We start from the raw sequence: 22,548 nt of genomic DNA on the forward strand, positions 1-22,548 counted from the left end.
CCTGATAACTTTTCCATTACTTCTCTTCCAGTTATGCATATTCAATACATTTTGAGGCCTGCTCCCGAGCCAAACCTTTCTTCCTGCAATGCCTCAGTCTAATCAATTGTATAGAAGTAATCCAGAAATCTTTTACAAGTGAGAAAAAGATTAAATTTATTAGTTATCGGCCCATTTATATAGAATGACAGGGCAGTGAAGAGGAAATCACTAAATGACTGAACACTGAAGAGCTAGTATGTGATGGACTTTGTAGATTTCATAAAATAAGTAATGTTTAGCCAAGGGTACTACTTTGCAAATACATACAAACTTAAGTTTTAAAAGCATGGAACCAGTTGCAATGAAACTAGTTACATGTTTACAAGACTACAGATTATATTCTTTAAAAAATGCAGTTCTGCCTGCAAGTATTTTTCATATATGAATTTTTAATTTTACCAACTATTTTTTGATTAAGCATGATATGACCCAGCAGACACATATGTTTAATATAAATCCAAGGATTGGCTAATTACTCACATAACAAATAGTAAAAAATTAAAACACATCTAAGCCTTCAGCACATACAGTTTTTTATAAACAAGCATGAATCTGTTCATTTTTCAAAATTAAATTCTCAAACTCATCAGTTTATTAGGATGCTAAAAAGCACAATCACTTTAAATTAACAGATCAAGTTAATCATCATTGAAGAATAAAAATTGGGATGAAGTTACAAGCTCTTGAAATACAGGCTGATATTAGGAAAGTGTCATACTTCCCTGACGTACAGAAGACAGTGGGACTCAAATGCTCAATATAATTTAGCATCAGATTATTCTCTCTTAGTTATCCCTCATTTAAAAGTCATTCCAATCAACACATTATTAAAAGTAAATAAACACATACACTAGTTTTAAACCAAGCTTCTTTAAAGTATCTAACAACAGTATGTAGGCTTTTTGCAAAGATATTGCACAACCACAAAAACCCAAAAGCTTATGATTAGATAGCAAGAGGTTGTGCAGAAAAAAGCAGGGAGTCATTACTATTTTCTGAGGTACGTATTTTAAATACATTATTGTGAAGTCTCAAGCGTATCTATATGAAAGCTTCCCGAGAATTGTAACTTATGTTTTCCCCTTATAGGCCAGTCCTACAAATTCAACTCGAAATGTGTCAAGCTATGTTCTTCCAAGGTCACATGGCATCACTTGTAATAAAACTTGCATAATGAGAATTTCACAATTCTTCTGAGGATGAATAAATGGTAGAATATAGTGTTCTCTAACTGCTAAGTTAAATCTACAGCAATAGCAGAACTGTTAGAATGAAAATAAGCCATGAAGAAATTGAGCATAAACCAAGAGCACTCATTCTGAGGATAAAGAATATGGCATTCTTTATATGAACTTCCAGAAAAACAAGAATGAATATGTGCTATTTGATGCCAAGGTTGTGTTGTTTAAAATCCCAGTTATAAAATTCTATCAAGTTAGACTTGAAATCCAACACGTGAGTTAGAACGATAAAACGTCAAAGAGTACTTCTTGGAGTTTTAACCTCAGCACTCCAAAGTCAAAATAAACACTGATAAAAATCATGCAAATATGGCCTGGTCAGTAATACTTGCCCTGTCTGCACATGTAAGCTATCCATTTCAGATACTTTAAAGTTACAAGCCCTATTAAAAGATTCAGATCTTTTTTTCCCTTCCAGATCAACGTCTGTTGTTAGACAGGCACAGTCTTAATTCAAATTACAGAAGGAAGCCGAGAAGTAGTAAAATACTGTCTACACAAATCAGAATTTAGTTTGTTGGCAAAATTCTAAAACAATACATTATTTATGAACTGCATGCAGTTACATGTATGCATATTTTATAGATTTAATATAATGGATCCAATCATGTGGAGGGAATGCAAGAGCTCAGATTAAAGCAAGATGTCACATATCATATTAGATATAAAAGGCAAAATTTAATGAGACAAGTAAAGGTCAGAGCAGCACACTGCAGTTTCAATTTGATACCCCCACTCTCCTCCTTGTTCTTAAGCATGCATCATACCTTTAACTTAAAACACAAAGCAAAACTAAAAGTTAGTATAAAGGGATAATTCTAATGCCAAGATCACTAAAGCAGACAGAAAAGTTAAACTTCAGTTTATATTCTAGAAACCAAATGACTGCAATTCAGTTCATCATCTCTAGTCCTCATTTTCCAAAGTACTATCAAGCAATTTTCAGTGAATGACACTTGATTAATTAAAGCTTAATCCAGCAAAGTTATTAACGCTCCCTACTGGTGAGTTAAGAAAAAAATTAAAAATCCCAACAACTGTGTCTAATAGTAACACAGCACCTCTAGAAGTACATTACCTGCATTTTTACTGGTAATCTGGATTCCAACTGCTTTCTGTATTGTACTGCACTCAGGAAAGCCCTTTATCATTATTACTCTTCCCCTCTCCCCATTCTTTACAGCCTGTCTCTATATTTCCACTCAGTACTAAAGTCTTAAACGAAAACATATTTATTTCAATAAGACTTCTCCTTAAGGCCTTAGAAGTACTCAATCTGTTCTGGTTAGCCATCTTTTCTTTTCCAGGTGAACAAATTTACACCCAAGAAAGATCAGAGTGGATATGGAAAAGCAGACTGGTAAGGAGGAAATAAGGATGGGACAGTGAGGGACACAGAATCAGAGCAACATTGGGATTTTTATGCTGTTCTTCTCTTTCCAGATTACTTATTTCATATCCTCTCAAACAGTTTTGTCTTTTCCCTCGCACACTTTTCTGCCTCTACCTTCTTCACTTCCTCCTGTCACTATTCCTCTCCTGATATGAATTAGTATTTCCAGGACATAATTTGCTGTGAATTAAAACTCATTAAGGAATGACCAAACTGTAATCTCATTTACTTTATCTTTTCAATTTTTATACCTGTTCTGTAATTTCTGGAATACATCAATCACTTTTTTTTTCCCCCGTGCCTCTCTCCTTATTCATAACATGAGTTAGGTCAAGCCAAAATAATTTTGGCTTCCTTGCTCTTTCCAAGATCAGTATATGTTCAAACAACATTAATATCCCAGAGAACCTGAACATAAACATCCTATCTCACTGGCCTTCATACTGCTCTTCATTACTTTTATATTGCTCTTGGTACTCTCTTTCACAATTTTCAGATATTTTTAAAAAATATTATTGTACTTATGAAAACGCTTATATAATACACTTCTGAAAAGTAAGACTGTGATATTTCTAGGTTTCTGCCCCTTTACCATTTATCTTCCATCCTCTCAATTTTTAATCCAACAGTCTTATGTATTTCTTTTGCAACAGAATAATTTTTCATTTACTCCTTTCTTTCCTTTTAAAGAGCTTTCACTCTAATGTATGTTTTGACTCTGCTTCCGCATTTCATTTTTTAAAAATCTGTCTTCTCCATCATACATTTGTAGAAGCATTTCTACAAAATAAATCCTTTCTGTTGTCCCTGATACATCCAGACCTTTTTCTTTTTCTGACCCTGCTAAGACACCCTGTCCACCTAATGCCCACTTTGGGCAGTCAACATTCAGCTTTTTGATTCTCACAATGCTCTCCAACCAGCCCTCGCTCCTGCAGTGTGCCACACGCCCTACTTCTGCTCTGCTGCAAGTCAATATTAAAAAAAATACCAAGATTCCCTTTAGTACCTTACCTGCCAAATTCTTTCTTCAAGGCTGCACTTCAAATCTTTCCTTTCTGTTAATATGCTAGGAAAAAAAATAGATCTAATTCTAGTCTTCACAGCTTGACTGCAATTTTGGTTAATTCTTTGTAAACTTCTAAAATCTTCTTTTCCATTATAGTTGCTGCTGCCTTAAATTTTAGTCGCAAACCCCATGATTTATGCCTCATTTTCTTCCCAGTTTTCTTCATAATTCAGAGCTTCTTCCTATTGCCTCTTTCTGCGATTTCCATCTCAAGTTTCTCACACATGATAAATACAGTATTTCTAAGACTTTTTCTCCCACCCACCCGCTTTTTTTTTTTTAGAAGAAGAAGAAGAAGAAGAAGTTGGCTTATCCTTTTTAGGAACAGAGAGTCTTTCTCGAGTAGCTCTGACTATCTTTACAGATACAAAAAAAAAATCAAAAAATGTATGAACATGTATAACAGAAGCAAGGACCATCATACACCATGTAAGCAAGCATACGACAGTTTCATTTTTCCTTTTTACACACATTATATACTGTAAGTTTCCCCATTCATTTTGCCTTTAGGTATTTTTGCTACAATATACCGTTGCTTTTCTGACCCTTAAAGTGGCAGACTATTTGAAACAAACAATTCAATGACCCTATTTGAGTTGCTTCTTAAATTTTTCCTTTTTTTATTCCAATCATTTCATTAATGGTTATGCAATTTTCTGAGTTTTTAGCATACTTTTTCAAGCTTTTCCCATAAAGCAACAGAAGTTGAGAAATTAATAAGAGCTTTATTCTTAGGATTTCTTCCCCACATATCTTCTAACAGAGAATCCACATTCACTTAGAGTGTGGCTACCTCAGAACTCTGAATTTATTTATTGGTCCTTTACTTCTCAACCACCAGTCAGGCTTCCTGAAATCAGTCTGCTTTCTCCTATTACTTTCAACAAAAAAAATATATTTAAGGTTATTCAGATCTAACATTACTTACACACTCATTCTCTCCAATATGCCAATAAATATTGCTGCAAAAATTCTTCCAGAATTTCTAGTTTAATTTTTGGTTTACATTTAAACTACTTTTTTTCTATCCTCACATTTTTTTCTTCTGCTAAAGCTTACAGAGTAACAGCATCTTTCAAGATTTCCCGAATTCTCTTTTTCTCTCGCTCACCCTCCTATCCCTCTTTTTAAAGCCTCTTAGTGATGTTATGTTATTCATGCACAACTGTCTGAAGTTTCAATCTTATTTGAAACAAAAACTAGGATATGACAACCCTTCTGGAAGGAAATACAATTCCAGATGGCAACTGGAACTGAATGAAGCACCCAACTTGGAGCCAAGGTAAAGGAAAAGTTCACTGACAAAACTTGATCAGTATAAGAAAGGAGCATTGACACAGAAACTCCTGCATTTCATTGATTTAAATTTCACCTATTTCATTGACTCTGTACAGGTTCTGTGTACTTCATAGAATAATTATTGAGCAACATCTGGACAGATAAAAAGACAGTTAAGTATGAGACATAGTTTACTCATAAATTAGCTGATGCCAAAGAGGTCACTTCAGGGAGAGACAGAAATAAAATCCTGGGCTCTTTGAACACCGCAAGATTTAGAAACTCTGGGTCTACCACATGCACTTGCTTCTAAACCTCCTCAGTCTAGATGCAGGAATGGAAAAAGAGTTTCATGCCTCAGAACTAATAAACAGTTGCAGAACTCCCTCCAAAAAGTTGACCTCTAATCAGCTGTCATAGAAGACACACCACCTCTACACCATCCCCATTGGTCAAGCAACAGTCATACTGACACTGAATGAATCCAATAACTTGAGCTCTCCTGATGAAGAGGTTTTTTTAAAGTATAAGAAGCAAAAAATTGGCTTGATCACATAGTAAATGCCCCCCCCCCCAAAGCACAAAACCAAAAAAAGCTCTGAAAGTTGTCTGTATTTTAAAAACATAACTATTTCAGAATTACAATGCTATATACAATAAAACACATGCAATATGGGTTTTTCCCTGCTGAAAATATTTGTGATAAAAATATTTCACAAAACATTTGGGGTTTCAGAAAATGAAAACCTTAGTAAAGAAGCAACTATTTTGTACAAAGGAGCAGCTATCATTACTATAACGAATTTTTTCTTTTCATTTGCAGGGGCAACCTTTGTTAAATTTTAACTTAATTTCTTCCAAATGTGCATTTAATACTATCTGGCAGTAAGTTTTAATTATATAGGAAATCTGGAAGTTAATAAGCCAGGATCATTAAGAAAAAGGTTATACACACAGTTTGTATGTTTTTATTTATAGGATTTGTACATCTATCACAATCTAAAAGTATACATACAGGTATATGCTTAAGACTATTGTGACAAAAGGCATACTTTAGTTACAGAAAAGCTAACATACCTGAAACACAATTCTTCATTACTGTTATTCATCATACCCATAGACAGAAACATTATCTTTGTATAAAAAAAAAAGTTTTACATTTCAATCTTTTATGGACAAACCTTCAAGTTCTTACAGGATAAACATGTTTAGAATTACAAAATGATGCAGGCTAGAAGGGACCTCTGCAGGTCTCTAGTCCAAACCACCCCTCAGAGCAGGGCCAACCTCAAATTTAGATCTGGTTGTCCAAGCACTCATCCTGATAAGTTATGAAAATCTCCAAGCACATAGATTCAACAACTTCTCTATGTAACTACTCCCATTGTGACTTTTTTCTACTCATTGGAAGATTCCTAACTACAGCTAGGGAACTTGTCCTTGCCTCTTACCCTTTCACTGTACACCTTTGACAAATGCCTGCCTCAACCTTCCTTAATACCCCTCCCTTCCACTCCTAGATACATCGTAGTTGTAACTATAACATTAACAGAAAGTGTGTGAAAAGAATAAAAGAGCACAACTATAAAATAAAATCATGTAAAAAAATACAAGCATAGTCTGAGCAACAAAATCACAAGCACCCACTCAACAGTACCCATGACGAACACACACAATACAGAGCATCAAGTTGATTCAAACCCAATGCTTCATATTATCAATAATTCTTTTTCAAGAAAGAACAAACCTGGGCCACTTTAACGGAATTTTGAGTAGAACCACCAGCATGATATTCTACTTTGAACTTTTTCACAAGTTCTTCAAATCTGTTAAAAAAAAAAAAGTGGAGAAAAGTTAAACTCTATAATTTTTTTATTTTTTTTCTTTTCAGAAGAAGACATGAAGACTAGAAATAGATGATGTGTTATTTGAAAACAAGAAATTCAGATACATTAGCTGTTACAGATGATGCAAGCTGGGGACTTGTAATTAAATTTTTTCTAAATTACAAAGCAAAGAGTGACATCGACTTGAAACCTTCACCTTAAAAGTTGTGAGTGAACTAAATAACTGAAATAAAACATTATCTGAAGCATAAGCTTGATTGCAGTGAATTGTCAGATTGATGAAATATATGCTTGCAGAAGCATAACTGAAGACATTCAGATACTTAATTCCACCTCACTAAAGCTAGACACAGAATGTAAAATTAAGTGAGAAGATCGAGATCTGGTGTCTATTTCTTGACCCAAACAATGGTGCTATGGTTTAAGTTTTCATATGAAATAGTACATTTTGACAGGTGAAGAACTTTTATGAACATATCTACTAGTATGTGAGAAAATCTGATAACAGAGTCTCCAGATGAGCTTTCAAATCCTTCAAGTCATACTACTATGAAAATATACCATTCTCTGGTAACATTCAGTAGTATATTACTAGGTTTGAATGTTAAAACAAATATTTAAACTTTTAACAGAAATATCTACCCTTGCATTTCAGATCAAACCTTAGGGTTAAGACCCAGAGAGAGTTCTATAAGACACTCTTCCTTGTCTAGGATATATTTTGCATCTCTGATTATAGTACACCACAGCTTAAGAACCAGCCTTCTCTCTAGTCACAGGCTATATATAGAAAAGGGAAATAAAGTGTCAGAGAAAAGGGAACTAGACAGAGGGAGTTGTGGGGACTGCAGGGAGGCTATGTACAAATACTGCATCATGCCTTTAAGTTCTAAGCACACTTCAAAATGAGTGGATTAAACAGCAGGATTAACAACCTCAGAAGATATTAAGACTCAGAAGGAAGTACTCCTGCAGGCAAGTTAAAATGTTTACTGTAAAATTTGTTTGCACATTTGAGGTTCAAAATGACTTAAGGTCAACCCTAATTAATAGCACAGATTTGCCCTTAAGGTCTATTAACTTTAGATGTTTACCTTTAACAAATGAAGCTTGCCCAGTTAGATGTATTTCAACATGTTTTACTGTATTCACCTTTAGCATCTTTTAAACAGTGACACATCTTTATTTCAGACACAGTGAAAAATGAACACTATCTGCCAACCCTACCCTTCCTCTCCCCCTCACAACACCAATCTCCTTATAGTATGTGAAACAATGGCTTTGGGGATAGATTTGTCAAATAATGACTTGTTTGTTTAAAAGGTCCTGATTTTCAATACCATGTTACTAATAAGAGCATTTTTATTTCTACAGTACTTTGCATTTAAAATGTTTGAATAATGAGCTACTCACCCTAGCAAACTACCGATGGGCAGACAATTAGAACGAACCAAGAACTAAATTACTACATATGCTTTTCACAGTTATCTACACTACTAATTATCCACCAATTTTATGTCAAGCAATTGAAACCTCAAATGATAGCAAGTAGCTCAAAGTGGGGGGGAAAAACCCCACCAAAACAACAGGTCTTCTAACAACAGCTTCTCAAGCAGACATACAAACCATCATGAACTAATTAAGTATTTTGGCAATATTTTTTCTTTAATTGACATTTTACCTTTTCAATCAATTTCAGTGTGTACTGCCCAAATCATATAGTTATTTTTGTATTCTTGTATATCTACAAGCATGCCAACTAGTATTTTAGCAGCTCTAAATCTAGATGAGTATGTATTTAAATACTTATCTTGCAGTTTGAATGAATAAAATAGGTGGTATCTGAATTTGGGAAAAAAATTAGAAACAGCCTTAAAATACTATATTATGAAGATTTCAAGGTGACAGCTTTGTAATCTAAGAAATAATCTGAACAAATTATTTTACAATTACTAGAATAAGACAAACGGTGACTGTCTTTCACTACTTCAGATTGAACATTAAAAGACTTAACTCCTGTTCTTTGAATTAAGATAGTAAACTCAACACCTCTGAAGGTCTGTTGTATAAAATATAATGAGAGTTTGTACACATGCAAGAAAAGTAATTTTTGCTGGTCATTTTCCATGACACATCAAAAGGACAATATAAATTGTGTTGTTTTAATCCACAAGAGCCTGATAACCAAGTTGTATCAAGAATGACGTCAAAATTAAGAATGCCAATAGCTTTTTATCTTAAGATGAACAGTTATGTGGACATTTTTCAAAATGTCAGCAAATGGCACAGGCAGCATGGGAACACTGACTTTGTCACTGTCTGCTCTATGTCTGACCTGCAAAGAGAAGACTCTCATTCCAGCATGCCTCAAAAACATGGTGTTTGCTTTTATAAAACTCTCCGTTTTAAGGAAGGAAGTTCAACTGTAGAAACTGCTCTGAACCCTAGGAATGCTAAACAGAGCTTCTGTGTGTGCTTCAGGACTAAGCTGTTATCACACTTAGGATAATTCAAGAAAATTAGAACCTTACGAGCAAGACTGAATAATATTTTCATTTCACATTCTGCACTTGTTGGTCTTTCTGAGTATTTCTTAAGGCTGTGCTGTATCTGACAACTGTGACCTTTCTCCTGACCTAGCAACATACCATTACCTTAAATAACAGAATAATAAATCCCACAATCAGCACCATACAGAGGGGCCCCTATTTTTGGTACCACGAATTTGTTCACCACATTACAGCATATTTTAACAAAAATAAGTTTGCATTTGCAGCAGCATATGTTTTCAGCTGTGATACTGCTGATCAACTCTAGCACTGACCAAAGATATGTTAATGTTTTCCTCAATTATACTAAAGGCAAAAGCACTTCTGTCAGTTCCTTTTTTTCCCCTCCCCTTTTTTAAAAAGGATTGACTCCTAATTGAACTTGATACAGAAAGGTGAGCCTTTTCAGTAGATTCACTTTTGGCAGAATTAATGGGTATTAAAAAAAAAAGTGTAAGAAGATAATGGAATAAGCTATTTTATAAAAGAATACGAACAAGAATGAGAATAAAATTTTTACACTTTTTAAAAACAAACAAACAAACCAAAATACACCCCCTTACATTACAGGAGGCAGAGGCTTATTTTTAAAAGGCACAGATTCCTCTTACATATGCCATAACATTACCTCAAACTGGAAGCAGCTGTAAGAATTTCCTCCCAGTAAGTATCACTCAAACCATTCATAATCTGATCATCACTATCCATCTTCTCTGTGTCCTTTTACCAAACTATGTTTAAACCTTACACTATTCCTTCATAGCACCTCTTAAAAAGCAGAATCTCCAGTACTATACTGATAAATGCACTCATCTTAATATCCAATCCATGCATACAGCTGCAAAGATCATCTGGTTCAGCTATCCCTCTGACTAGCTAGCCTCTCTCCATGCCCCTCTTCTAGCCCCTTCTCAGTCATTTCAAGCAGAAGCCACTTCTCTACATTGTCAAGGACCTGCAAAGTGTTATGGCACTGAACATACATACTATCCTTCATTTGGTATATTCAGATTTACAACAGCCTCCAGGCACAAAGTGGTCAACAAAAATACCTTTTCTCTCACTAACCCTTGATATCATCCAACATCTAGTTACTAGAATTTTCTGTGAATATTAGCAAATCTACCTTAAATCTTCTTTCAAACTGTCTTTCACCATAATGTCTACAGAAAGTCATCAGTAAGGCTGTGTGATTTCCCGAGGCTATTCTCCAGCCTAATGACTGGCAATCCTCTCCTGGATCAATACCCATCTCTCATAACTCATTTTATACACAAAATCTGAAGCTTTTTGGAGCTGGAACTATCATCTTGTTCTATGTTACACACCAACAAATACAGTCATGTTTGTCTCACCATGGTTTCAAACCCAAACTGACAACAAAAATAAGCACATAAAACATTCCCTAAAACTGAAGGCAGACAACATAAGGCAATGGAGCTACAGTAAGGAAAATCAAAGCAATTCAAGTAATGCTGTTAAGTTTTTGGACACAATTTGTATTAAACTACAAGAAACTCTTTTTAAGAGTAAAACGGCCATAGAATACCAACATTTAACTGTCTTTATACAGAGACAGCACCAGGAAAAAACACTTCTGATATGTCAGAAGATACTTACTAGCAAGAAGTAGAGAAAAGTAATCCTTATTTTTCAGCAGGGTGTATTGCCCTGGACATCTTTTGATATAGCTGCTTATTACCTAAGATGTACTCAAAAGCATATATCAGCATGGAGCTACATGCTAAAAAAAAAAAAAAAAAAATCAGCTACCAGAAACTGCTAGAGAGGGAAAAAAATAATGTTTGCCCTTTTTGCTTTTGTACGCCAGATAATGACAGCCTGAACCCAAGACAAAAATCTGGTTATTTTATATAATAATAATAATATATTTCCAGTGGATTGTACATTTTTGTTTGGTGTTATAAAAACCTTCAAAAACACCAAGATAGAAACGTCTTAAATAATCAATAAAAGGTTGCAAGTTACACATAAATCTGTAACTTCTTTTTCTTTGGAGGTAAATTGGGGCTGCAGAGGCAGCCTTTGTTGATACCTCTAGAGAGGAAGGCAGACTAGGATTTGGTATGTTTTCAAGCTATTGGATGAATTTTAATTAGATTCTAATTAAAAATCATAATTAATGGTGATTCTGACACCCTTCCCAGATATTTATTTTTCGTTGCAAGAGGTAGTCATATTAAGACATGGCAATAGCTTAGATGTTCAGCTGTGAGAAGAACCAGACTAATACACTGACAGTTAGATGTTTGATCCTTTTAATTACATTTTTTAAAATCTACTTAAATCTTCAAATTAAGTAACCTGTGTCAGAATGTCTATGAAATCACTCCATAAATTAAAGAAAAAATTGTGAGAGAGTGAACATATTATACAACCTGTTTTAATAATACTAAAAGCTTGGTAAAACTACAAAAAAGTACCAAGTATTATTTCCATTTTTAAGAAAACCCTCAAGGAATAAATCAACACAAACAACTAAATAATGCCAAACCTGCATCTTGATTGTTTTGCGGGGCATGGCAGAAGTAGTTATGCATACATCTGGACAAGCCTGTCATCTGTCACATTCTCAGTTTCATCACAGCCTGGGCCAATGCCAGAACAATGCAGGCAGCCACACCACCAGGCAGACGGGGCACACGTTGTAGAAAGACAGCCTTCCCTGGTCAGTGTTAGCAGGCAAGCTGAAGCCCTGATAATTTGATCCTAAGTAAAATCTAATTCAGATTTTAGGAAAAGGTCTAGTCTTGAGAACCAAACATTATAATTAAACCACAATGTATTATTTTTAAACAGAAGTAAAAGGCAGAATACTTCAGGACAAGTGCTGTGGGTAAAAAGAAAAGTAATTCATAATCTTAACTCTAAAGAGTGTACCCAATTTCTCTAAATTTTACAACTCAGTGTTCAAAGTTCAAACCCTAGAAAGGATAGTTATATGAACCATTTCATCCTTAGTCGTTGACATATAACCAATTAAGATTGAGATGCAGATATAATTGGTTGTTCTTACTTAAAATTGGACCAGAAAGAGCAATAATATTGCCTTTTAGAAATGAGGTACAATCACAGAGGTACATGAGAAAACTTTATAACAGCTGCTTGGCAATGACTGACTTTACCCAGACCTAGTTCTTCTCCTTATTAGCTTGGCACAGAATTAAAGAGCTTGGGAATGAGTAGGGGAGTAGAGGGGAAGAATGAAACATGCTAAAAAGGAAGTATTGGAGACAGGTTAGCACCATGGAAATACAATACAACAGAAAGTTAAATGTGTTAGGAATATGATTGCTACAATTAAATCTAGCAGATTATCATATTTTTCTCCTTTATTTACTAAAGTTCAGAAAACAGTGACTCTTCATGGAACTATTTACTATTGCAAACTCAAATTTCACATAAAGTATTTTCCTAATCACCTCATCAAAACAAACAGCAAATGAAAAAAAAAAACCCCAGTAATTCCAACCAGGTTAGGATTATGAGTACCAAATGTTAATATATGAAAGAAGAAAAAAAAAAATGCATGGGCAAATTGCAAGATTCATAGCTTTGAAATATTTTACCACAAATGTTAGCGGGGTTGAAAAAAATGCACTTAAATGTCAGTTTGATAAAAGCCAAAAGAACATTTTCCACATGTGTTTGCATTTAGGCATATTGAAACAAGATGCAAAAAGTAACAGTCATTCAAATGTAAGGTTAAAACATCAGCCCTTAAGGATCATGATTTAAAGTCATTTCTCAAAGTAATTTTTTTTTTTTTCTTTTCTCAGCAAAGAGTCAGGCAAATTTATGCAAGTGTTCTTGAAAACCCCCCTTATTCCAGATTATCTAGATATCTTCCCCCTGTACATTATCTCAAAAATGTACATGATTATACTTAGAAGCATCAGCCACCACAAGGTAAGTTTTTCTGTTGATATTCTGAATGCTGTAGGAAAATGAAAAGAACAACTATATCACTAGATTATTAAAAGATTACATTTCTGATTCTATCGCTAAACACTACATATACATACGCACATTTTATATACACAGAGTACCTTCACGAACCTTAAAATATGTGTATTATATGATTGCTATAGTATAGATCAGGAAGACTAAAATTTCTCTCCCTCTATTAAATTTCTAATAAAAACATTTTAAAAAATAAGTTTCATCTAGGATAGATAATCAGAAATATTATTAAAGAATTTTCCTCAGTTCAATAACTCACTACAAGTTTATGCTTTCCTCCCACTGTCTTTTTGGAAGATGTTCAAAAAGATCAGCCAAGACTCAAAAACTTTGCGGATACATCTAGGGATTTGCACCATAGTATTTGTTGCAAAACACCGTAGCCAGAAATAGCTCCCTGCCCTTATGCATAGCCAATAAGGATCAAAAGACATTGAAGGAAGAGAAAAGTATGTAGCATTTACCTTCTTCATCCTTGGATGTGCCAAAGTATGTTCTGGAGCACTAAGGAACAAGGTCATTTCCTTTGTTATTTCTCAGCAGTATTACAAAAACTTTTACACTTGCTCCTGATGTTCCCAGTATACATTTGGCAGCTTGTATATAAGAATACAACTTCCAAAAAAACTGTGTCATTTTCTGTTTGCTTCTCATAAGTAGCATGGGAAAAATACATGCTTTCTGAGACCTACCAGTAAATTTTACATCCAAATTTCCTTGCTAGCTAACCAATGAAAGGGCAACTTCTTTGTCATATTAGAAAAAAAGTGTACTACTTAATCCTTTTAACATCAATAACTTTGTCTATCCTAGAACAAAAATGCAGGAACACAAGTAACACTGACTGGTTTTGAAAATAAGAGTAGATTTACAAAATTAAAAGCAAATTAGAGATCATAATCCTAATTATGCAACAATCATATAAGACTGCAATAGATGCTTCCCACCTGGCACATTAGAGACCAGGTGTTAACTGTCAATAAACCTTTAGTGAATGCTAATTGAAACTGCTGTTTCACAAGCATCAACTTACTACAGCTCACATCAAAGTGAAACTTTGTTTAACTTAATATTTGCCAAGAATATTTTAATATTAGAAGTATTCAGTCATCAAGAGTTTCTAAACCTTATCTTTGCTACAATTTAAATTATCTAAAGCTGTAGTACTTACTAATCATATTAAGCTGCCTGTAAAGAGCTGACAAAAAAACAACCAAACAAATAAAAAAAACATATGCACACTCACACCTGGCAGAGAGAAATATTTTACTACAGTAACCTTACAATTTGTACTTTTACCTATAAATACATCAAAACAGTGAAACAGCAAAAAATAAATTAATCAAGTTGCAAAGTTTGGGTTCCAATTCAGAGTTGATAAAGTATTAGTAAGTTTTACAGAGCTATTCCAAAACCAAATCATAAACTGATTGTTTCCATACATCATTCAGATTAAGAAGCATTTTATCTGAGTAATATTCTCTATTAACATGAAGTCCAAAACAATGGTGACAGTTAACCACAAACTAAATAAATTTTTGTTCTTTACAGTAATAAAAATGGTTCATGTCAATTCAGCTACACTGCTAAAACACCTACTTTTCTTCACCCCTTGTGCTATTTTAAATTCTTTTAAGTCAGTAACCAGTCAGTAAATTTAAACCAAGAAAACATTAAAAATACATCAGGATATTTAAGTAGACCAGGAAGACAGTATATGTCCACTCTAAGCTCCTATTAACACACTGTGAACTATAATAACTTTCCTCATGAATGGAGAATGAGCACAGAAAACCCTGCTTTGAGCACAACCAACAGTAAATACCAAGTAAGATTTCTATTTTAGGTCTCTTTAACCTCCCTGTTTCTCAATAAAGCTTTGTTTTTAATATCCCTTAAGATACTCACCTACTGATAGTGGGTAACAACATGAATTTCTGTAGCTCAAAAACACAGGCAATATATATTTACAGAAGCACATACGCATACTCGCAAATACATTTCTTTTTTGTAAGTTTTTGATAAGTACGTAATCATGCATCCACATATTTATTTTCATTAGGTGGCACTAGAAACTACAGAAGGAATCAACTGTTTATTATCAACATCTTAGGATACTCGGGGGGTGGGGAGAAAAAGGATTTAAGAAAGAAGGAACCAAAACCATTCAGAAGGGATAACATGGAAATACATTGCTTTCAGTTCCATAAAAGACAAAAATCTGACTCTCCTAGAAGAAGGACAACTTACATTGGTGGGATGATATCCAAGGACTGGATACATAGAATAGACTGCTACCTGTGAAGATGCATAATTTGCCTACTAGGGAGACAACTACAGGTCAACCTATACAGTGAGCGTAGTGTGCTCAAATGAACTATAAACAAATGAGATTGGGATTTGGAAGCAGCCTAGGCACAGCAGCCTGATGTTTAAGAAAAATTATTTCTTTCAAAACACAGCATAAGTTTTCCCATGCAAATTTCCACGCTACTGCAGTTAAATTGATTCTTGTACTTACATCAGCTTATTTATATGTTTCTCAAGTGTTTGGACCACAACAATAACCTGTGGGTTATCTAGGAGCTGCACACTCTGGTAATATCAGAATCATTAAACTTGAGTGGTTTAAACCATTTTGTACCATGACCACAGCAATATGAGAAAATGGGTTAAAACATTATAGGTTGAAAGGTCAACAGGTGCTAATAATGCAAAAATATTTATCTGAATGAGGCAAGATAAAATGTTCTCTTATATCTCGATATTCCATTGATAATTGAAAAAAGCAAACCCAAATGGCTAAATAATCAATGGAGAGTAAAAATTATTAGCTCTAAAGAAAACATCCTCTTGCCACCAAAACAGAATGGCCTCTTCAGACTTGTGATATGCTTTGCAAGAGGAAGATGTGTAAACAAAAGAAGGTAAACATACACATTGTAAGTGGCATTAGAAGTAGCAGAGGTGACAAAAAGACTTGACACTGATGCTATTCTTTAAATCATTTACTTTATAGAATAGAGTTTGATGGTCTTTCTTCCCGTCTTTCATACACTTCTCCCTAAATCTTTGCAAAGGTTTTTTATAAATGAATTGTTTGCACTACCGAATTCTGGAATTTCAATAATACAAAAATGAAGCAACCAGATTAACAACTTTGATTAATTACTTTTACATTAAGGTTTTTACTTGAGCGGCAATATTTTCAGCTGCAAAACAAAGCCTCCTGCATTGTAACAGCACAAAACCTTCAAACCTTGAGGGAAGAGGTAAAAGGAGAGACTATGAATTATGCACAGAAATTAAAAAAAAATAAAAAATAAAAAAAAAATAAAATACAGTCTTCAGTAGGGACCAAAATAAAGATGCTGGATAATCCTTAAAAATAATAAGCTGAATGTTGATGAATTTGGGATTCTCTCAAGAACACAAGCCTTATATATGGCTTATCTAGTTAGGAATCTTTGCAGAAGATTCCTAGAACTTGATAAGATATTCAGATTCCAGGAAGTGAACCATGTTCTGAATTAGGAAGCAACTATGTTATTCTTCTTTACTTGTAAAAGGTGACCTCTCTTCAATTAACCTTCTTTCTCAAAAATGTTTCACTATTATACCATTACTAGGCTCTTAATCAGTCTTCCAGGTTTTAAGATTTTAATATACATCATAATACAATAATAATAACAGTGAGTGCATGCTTATTCTTACAGGGAGATGATAAGTCTCCATTTCACCAAATTTTCTAGTTGAAGCTTTAGTTACTTGACAGAATATCTCCTGCAGAGATTAGCCTATTATTATTTGCTACAGACCCTCCCTGAAAGCAAAAAGCCCATTTTCTCCAGATGACTCATTAACAAGCAGGACAGAATGAAGTGTTCCAGCCTGAAATGCCAACAGCTAAAAATAACTCATCCCACAGCCTATGACAATTTAGTCCATCTCTTCACTCCATAGGCACAATCTCAGAAGGTCACCTTTTGGAGAAAAAAATTAGTATATGCCATGAATGGCGGAAGGGAGGGGAACACCCCAAGATCACAAGTTACAGAAAAGCTGCAAGGGAATAGTACTTCATAAATCATTTCAAAAAGCAATGTTCAAAGCAACACTAAAAGGCTAATTCCAAACAGAACATCAATACATGGATTGAAAGGAAAAATCCAAACATTTGACCCAAATATGACAACACTGAGAGACCCCCCTCTGATAAACCGGTCATTTTGACTTCCCCTGTCTGTGTTCAGCTGCCACTACAACACTAACAAGACATGTTCAGTGATACCCTGCATCAGTCTTCATGCTATTATTAAGAAGCTTATGGTCAGCTGTTAAATTTCACAGAATCACACCAGCTCTTTTGCTGAACAGTATTTCTAAAAAACAGCATTTTCTCACAGGAGTTGCACACAAAGGAATTTATCTCCTCTCCCAGGAAGGCTGGAATGAAGGAGGAAGAAACTTACTTACCCTCAGCCTTGCAAAAACTAGGGAAGATAAAAAAAAAAAAAAAAGGAAGAATCTGTCTTTATGAAACACAGAAATACATCATTGACTGGGAAATCATAGACTCATAGAATAATTTGGGTTGGTAGATCAGGTTGCTCAAAGCCCCGTCCAACCTGACCTTGAATGTTTCCAGGGATGGGCCATCTACCACCTCTCTGGACAACCTGTTCCAGTGTTTCACCACCTGCATCGTCAAAAATTTCTTCCTTATATCTAGTCTATATCTACCCTCTTTTAGTTTAAAACCATTGCCCTTTGTCCTATTGCAACAGGCCCTCCTCAAAAGTTTGTCCCCACCTTTCTTATAAGCCCCCCTTATACACAGGGGGAAGGTGCCTGAAGGTAACGGAGGATCAAAAATTTAAATATCAGTCAGCAGTATAACTCCATTGCAGCAGCTAGGGGACTTGTGGGAGGAAGAGGGCATATATTTTTCTAGAATATAGTAGTAAAGATGACAAATGTTAGATGCAAGGAAAATGTACTCTTTTCTACTCAATAGTAATGAAGGCCCAACTGTCAAGTCCAATTTTGGTAGCCTACTTTGAGATGAAAAGCAGTCTACAGAAGGCAAATAGAGTAAGAGGTGTTGAAACATGATGTATAAGAAAAGATTGAAGAAATTGAGTTTAGTCAAGAAAAGAAATGTCTAGAAACAAGATGGACAGTTGAATAATGACTCTTACAAAGAAATCAAACAACATTTCTTCATATCCCTTGCAGGCAAGAAGAAGCGAGCTTAACTAAGACTTGGACTATACATTACAGAAAGCTAAGCACATGTAGTGAGACACCCTACACAGAAGGGGAAAAGTCTTTCACTCATATTTTGAGAACAGTTAGGCAAACTTTTAGATATTCCAGCTACATATGTTTAGCTTGGTGCTATACAATGGATTTGAGGCTCATACCAGCCCTCTGTGTCTATAATTAAAAGTGCAGGAGAAAACTGAATAACATTTTCTAAGTTTTCTTATTTCTAGGTTGAACGATCCTTTAATCTTCTACACATAACACAAAAGCTCCCACAGGAGAGAAACCGACTTACAGGGAGATTGCAAAGGAGCTCACCACACACTTTTTGAAGAAAATCAAAGTCAACAACTCATTTAGTTTCAAACATAATCTTTCACATTAAGGTCACAGAAGATAAAGAATACCCAGCTGTTCAAGAAATCAGGCAACTGTAATGGTCCATGGAAACCCAAAGCAATCACAACCACTTCACCAAGTGGTAGAAACATTCCTTTAACTTTCCCTTTCACAAATAAAGAACAACATTACAAAAATAATAATTAAAAAAAAAAACCTCAAAACTGTACCTAAATCTCCTGTTGGGGAGAGGGAAAAAGGAAAACACATGTAAGAATACAACCCTCCCCGCCCACAAAACAACAACCAAAAAACCACCACTACACACATCTTTTTGTAGTATCTGTAGAGATTCCAGTATTAAGCATGATGAGAATGATGCAAGAGCCCACAAAGACTAGAAAAATAGCTCAAAGAACAATTTTGAATACCAAGACAAGACCAGAATGAGAGCGTTTCCATGGGCAAATCTGAATGTCCTGAGGTTGATATGAGAGACTAATTTTAGAAAGTGTATTTTTTTAAGGGGACATCAAGACCGAGTGGTGTACAGGTGTGAATGAAGTAAAAATAGTCCTAAAACACTAAAGGACCCTGACATAAATACTACTGCTCATGTGTAAGATCAGCCAGGTTGAAAAATCTCAATGTTCTGATTGTTCTCTGCTCCTCCTAATGAAAATGGAGGCCATCATCATGCCAGAGTGGGAAATCAACAGTATGAACACCGTAAGCAGTTTTAGTCCTCATTGTCTTGAATGGGAAACAGCGAGAGACTGAAACATGTACAGAGAAGAGCAACAGGCATAATCAAATTAATAGAAATACTTTCACATTAATGAAGACAACCAGGACATGGTCTAGAAGAGTGAACTATGGCGAGAAACAATCAAGATCTATAAATTCATCAGTGGCATAGGTTGTGATTATTCACATCATCTCATAATACAAGAGATAAATGAACCAAGCTAGTAACAGATTCCAAAGATGGAAAAGAATATACTCCTACAAGATGTACAGTGAAGCTTTGGCACTCTTTCCTTAGCAGACCATGAATGTCAGAAGCATACTGGATTCAAGAAATGGCTGGATAAATGAATGGACAAAATATCTAGTAAAATTTATTTGTTAAGACAGACAACTGCCCCTTGTCCCCCCAATTCAATTTCAAAAACTGTCTAAATATTATTTCGTGGAAGCTGGGAGAATATTCAATACAAATATAGAAATTCAGTCATGCTTGCTATTTTTCACAGTCCTTCCCTCCTGTCTCAAATACTAGTAACTGAGCCTTTGAACTGACTAGATGTGACCCTAACTATGTGCTTACGTAATACCAAGCCTTTGTCACCATGACACACTGCTTTGTTACTGCGAAGAGGTGGGCAGAGTATTACATTTATGTTAGTGTGGCTGAACCACTTGCAAAAAAAAAAAACCAAACAAAAAACCCAAACAAAACAAAAAAACCACCCCTCAAAAACAAACACACACCACCCCACCCCACCCCCCAAACCAAACCAAAAAACCATTTGGCCCTTATGCCAAAGCCTGGCCAGTGTCGTTCGCCACATTACAGCAATGCCACCCAATTCAAGCACACTTCAAGTATATTTTCTGTAGCGCATGTAATCTTGTGGGATGATCCAGAGACCATTACTGAGTGGAGAACTTAAAGAAAGTGTCTCTACCTGACAGAAGATGGTGGGTGACTCCCCTGTAAGTTTGAATATGCCACTCTGCAGAGGAACACCTCTGCAAGAGCTTGACTTTGTTCACAGACAAAGCCTATCTTTTTCTAGCAGGAGCTCCTGACTTAGTCTCACCATAGGAAGAAAGTCTCAAATTTTGTAAAATTATCTCCAACATTTACTCACTAATTATACTGCAAAAATAGTAAAAGTATAAAAAAGGCCTCCCTTCAAATCCTGAGATTAGAGAAGACAAAAAAAAAAAAAAAAAAGGAGGTTGGAAACCCATTCATCCTGACTCTCTCTAGCTAAGAATAACTAGTGGTAATGAGAACATTAAACTTTATAAATGAAACATGCCTGAAAGTTTTCTGTTCTAGAGCTGTTATTTGTATCAAGACCATACAGAAGTCAGTAGGAATGGAAACGCATCTGATCCAAGAACAAGCTGAACTGAAGCAACTTGCAACATTTTCTCTTTTTGTATGCCATGTAATTCTCCGAGTACAAAATTTCTACCAAGGTGGATTAAGACCAACAATTAAACCAATTTTATATCTTTTATTTCAATCCCTAAAGATTTAGGCTTTTTAAAAATATGTTCCAAATACATTATTATAAAAGTCACAGTGAAATAATAAATTCAAAATTAGAGTTTTCAATTTTAATAAGTAGTTTGATATCATGGTGAATTCTAATTTGTTTGCTCAAACAGGGTCTTTCCCTAGAGGGTAGGAACAAAGCAGCTTTGAATTACAAACAATGCCCTGCAGTCAGTAAAACTCATGAGGTATTAATTTACAGTTTCATCTGTGATCAGTTAAACTGTACGTGAAATCTTAAACATCCTTTTTAAAAAAAACACTGCAAATAGCTCAATAAGATATTTTTTCAACAGTGCTTTAACAAAAACCATACAATATTAACTACTATTGTCAAAACAGATCCAAATGCAAGTTGAGCTTAAAGCCTGCATACTAGTAACCAAACAATACTGAGATGTTATCCTTTAATAATATCTAAGGAGCTGATACAGAAGTAATAAATATGGTCTTCAAAACCACTTTACTCTGCTTTTTGACTCATACAAGAACAATATTAAAAACAAAAGTAATAATAAAAACAAAAAAAACAAGTACCAGGAAAGAAATTATATATGTATATGCATCTATAAAATATATCACATATAGCAAAATAAATCCATTTTTTTGCTATAATGTATATATCTATCTATATATAACAACAGATGGCAGTTTAACCAGTCTAGAATCAGAGTATTGTCAGCTTACACTCTTATGTCCCCGATCTCTTCTTCCTCTGGTTTAAAAGTGATTATGTTGCAGCTTTGTGGCATGCTTGAAGGCACAACTGTATTTGCAGAACTTGCTTTTGAGGGAGACAATTTAGCAGTGCTATGTAATTGAGGTCAATTGTGAATACTGGAAACATCCGTAACATTTATACTCCTCTAAAAACATATTTATATTGCTAATATTAATTTATTTCTAACTTTTCATAACCGTTGAATTAACTTTCCATAATTGTTGAAGACTGTGTCTATTTTACAAAACTTTGTCTTTAACAAAGACTTTTATTAATAGGTTCTTATTCATTATAGAGGGAAATTATAAAGTTAAGCCTGAAATAAATAGAAGTCCATTATGAACAATGTACATTAATATAAAATACTTGAAAACATAAAGAAACTTTTGCAGCAGGCTCAGAAGTAGCTAGCATTCTTCACACATTTAGAAATATTTGTTTTGAAAATACAAGACTTTAAGCCATCAGTCACAAAGGTGATTTAAAACTAAGTTTTCACAAAAGTTTTTACTTTCCACTAGAAT

At 34.5% G+C, this 22,548-nt stretch overlaps 1 protein-coding gene across 4 annotated transcripts in view; it reads right to left on the reverse strand.

Annotated features, from left to right (window-relative positions):
• Positions 1-22,548, reverse strand: part of ADK (adenosine kinase) — a 306,385-nt gene that overhangs the window by 218,095 nt on the left and 65,742 nt on the right. For all 4 annotated transcript variants that reach the window (XM_049810314.1, XM_049810312.1, XM_049810313.1 and 1 more), the window contains one exon: positions 6,771-6,849. In XM_049810314.1, coding sequence (XP_049666271.1) covers positions 6,771-6,849 — 79 coding nt within the window. The remainder of the gene's footprint in view (positions 1-6,770; positions 6,850-22,548) is intronic.

This window comes from Accipiter gentilis, chromosome 9 (assembly GCF_929443795.1).
Source record: "Accipiter gentilis chromosome 9, bAccGen1.1, whole genome shotgun sequence".
NCBI lineage: Eukaryota > Metazoa > Chordata > Aves > Accipitriformes > Accipitridae > Astur > Astur gentilis.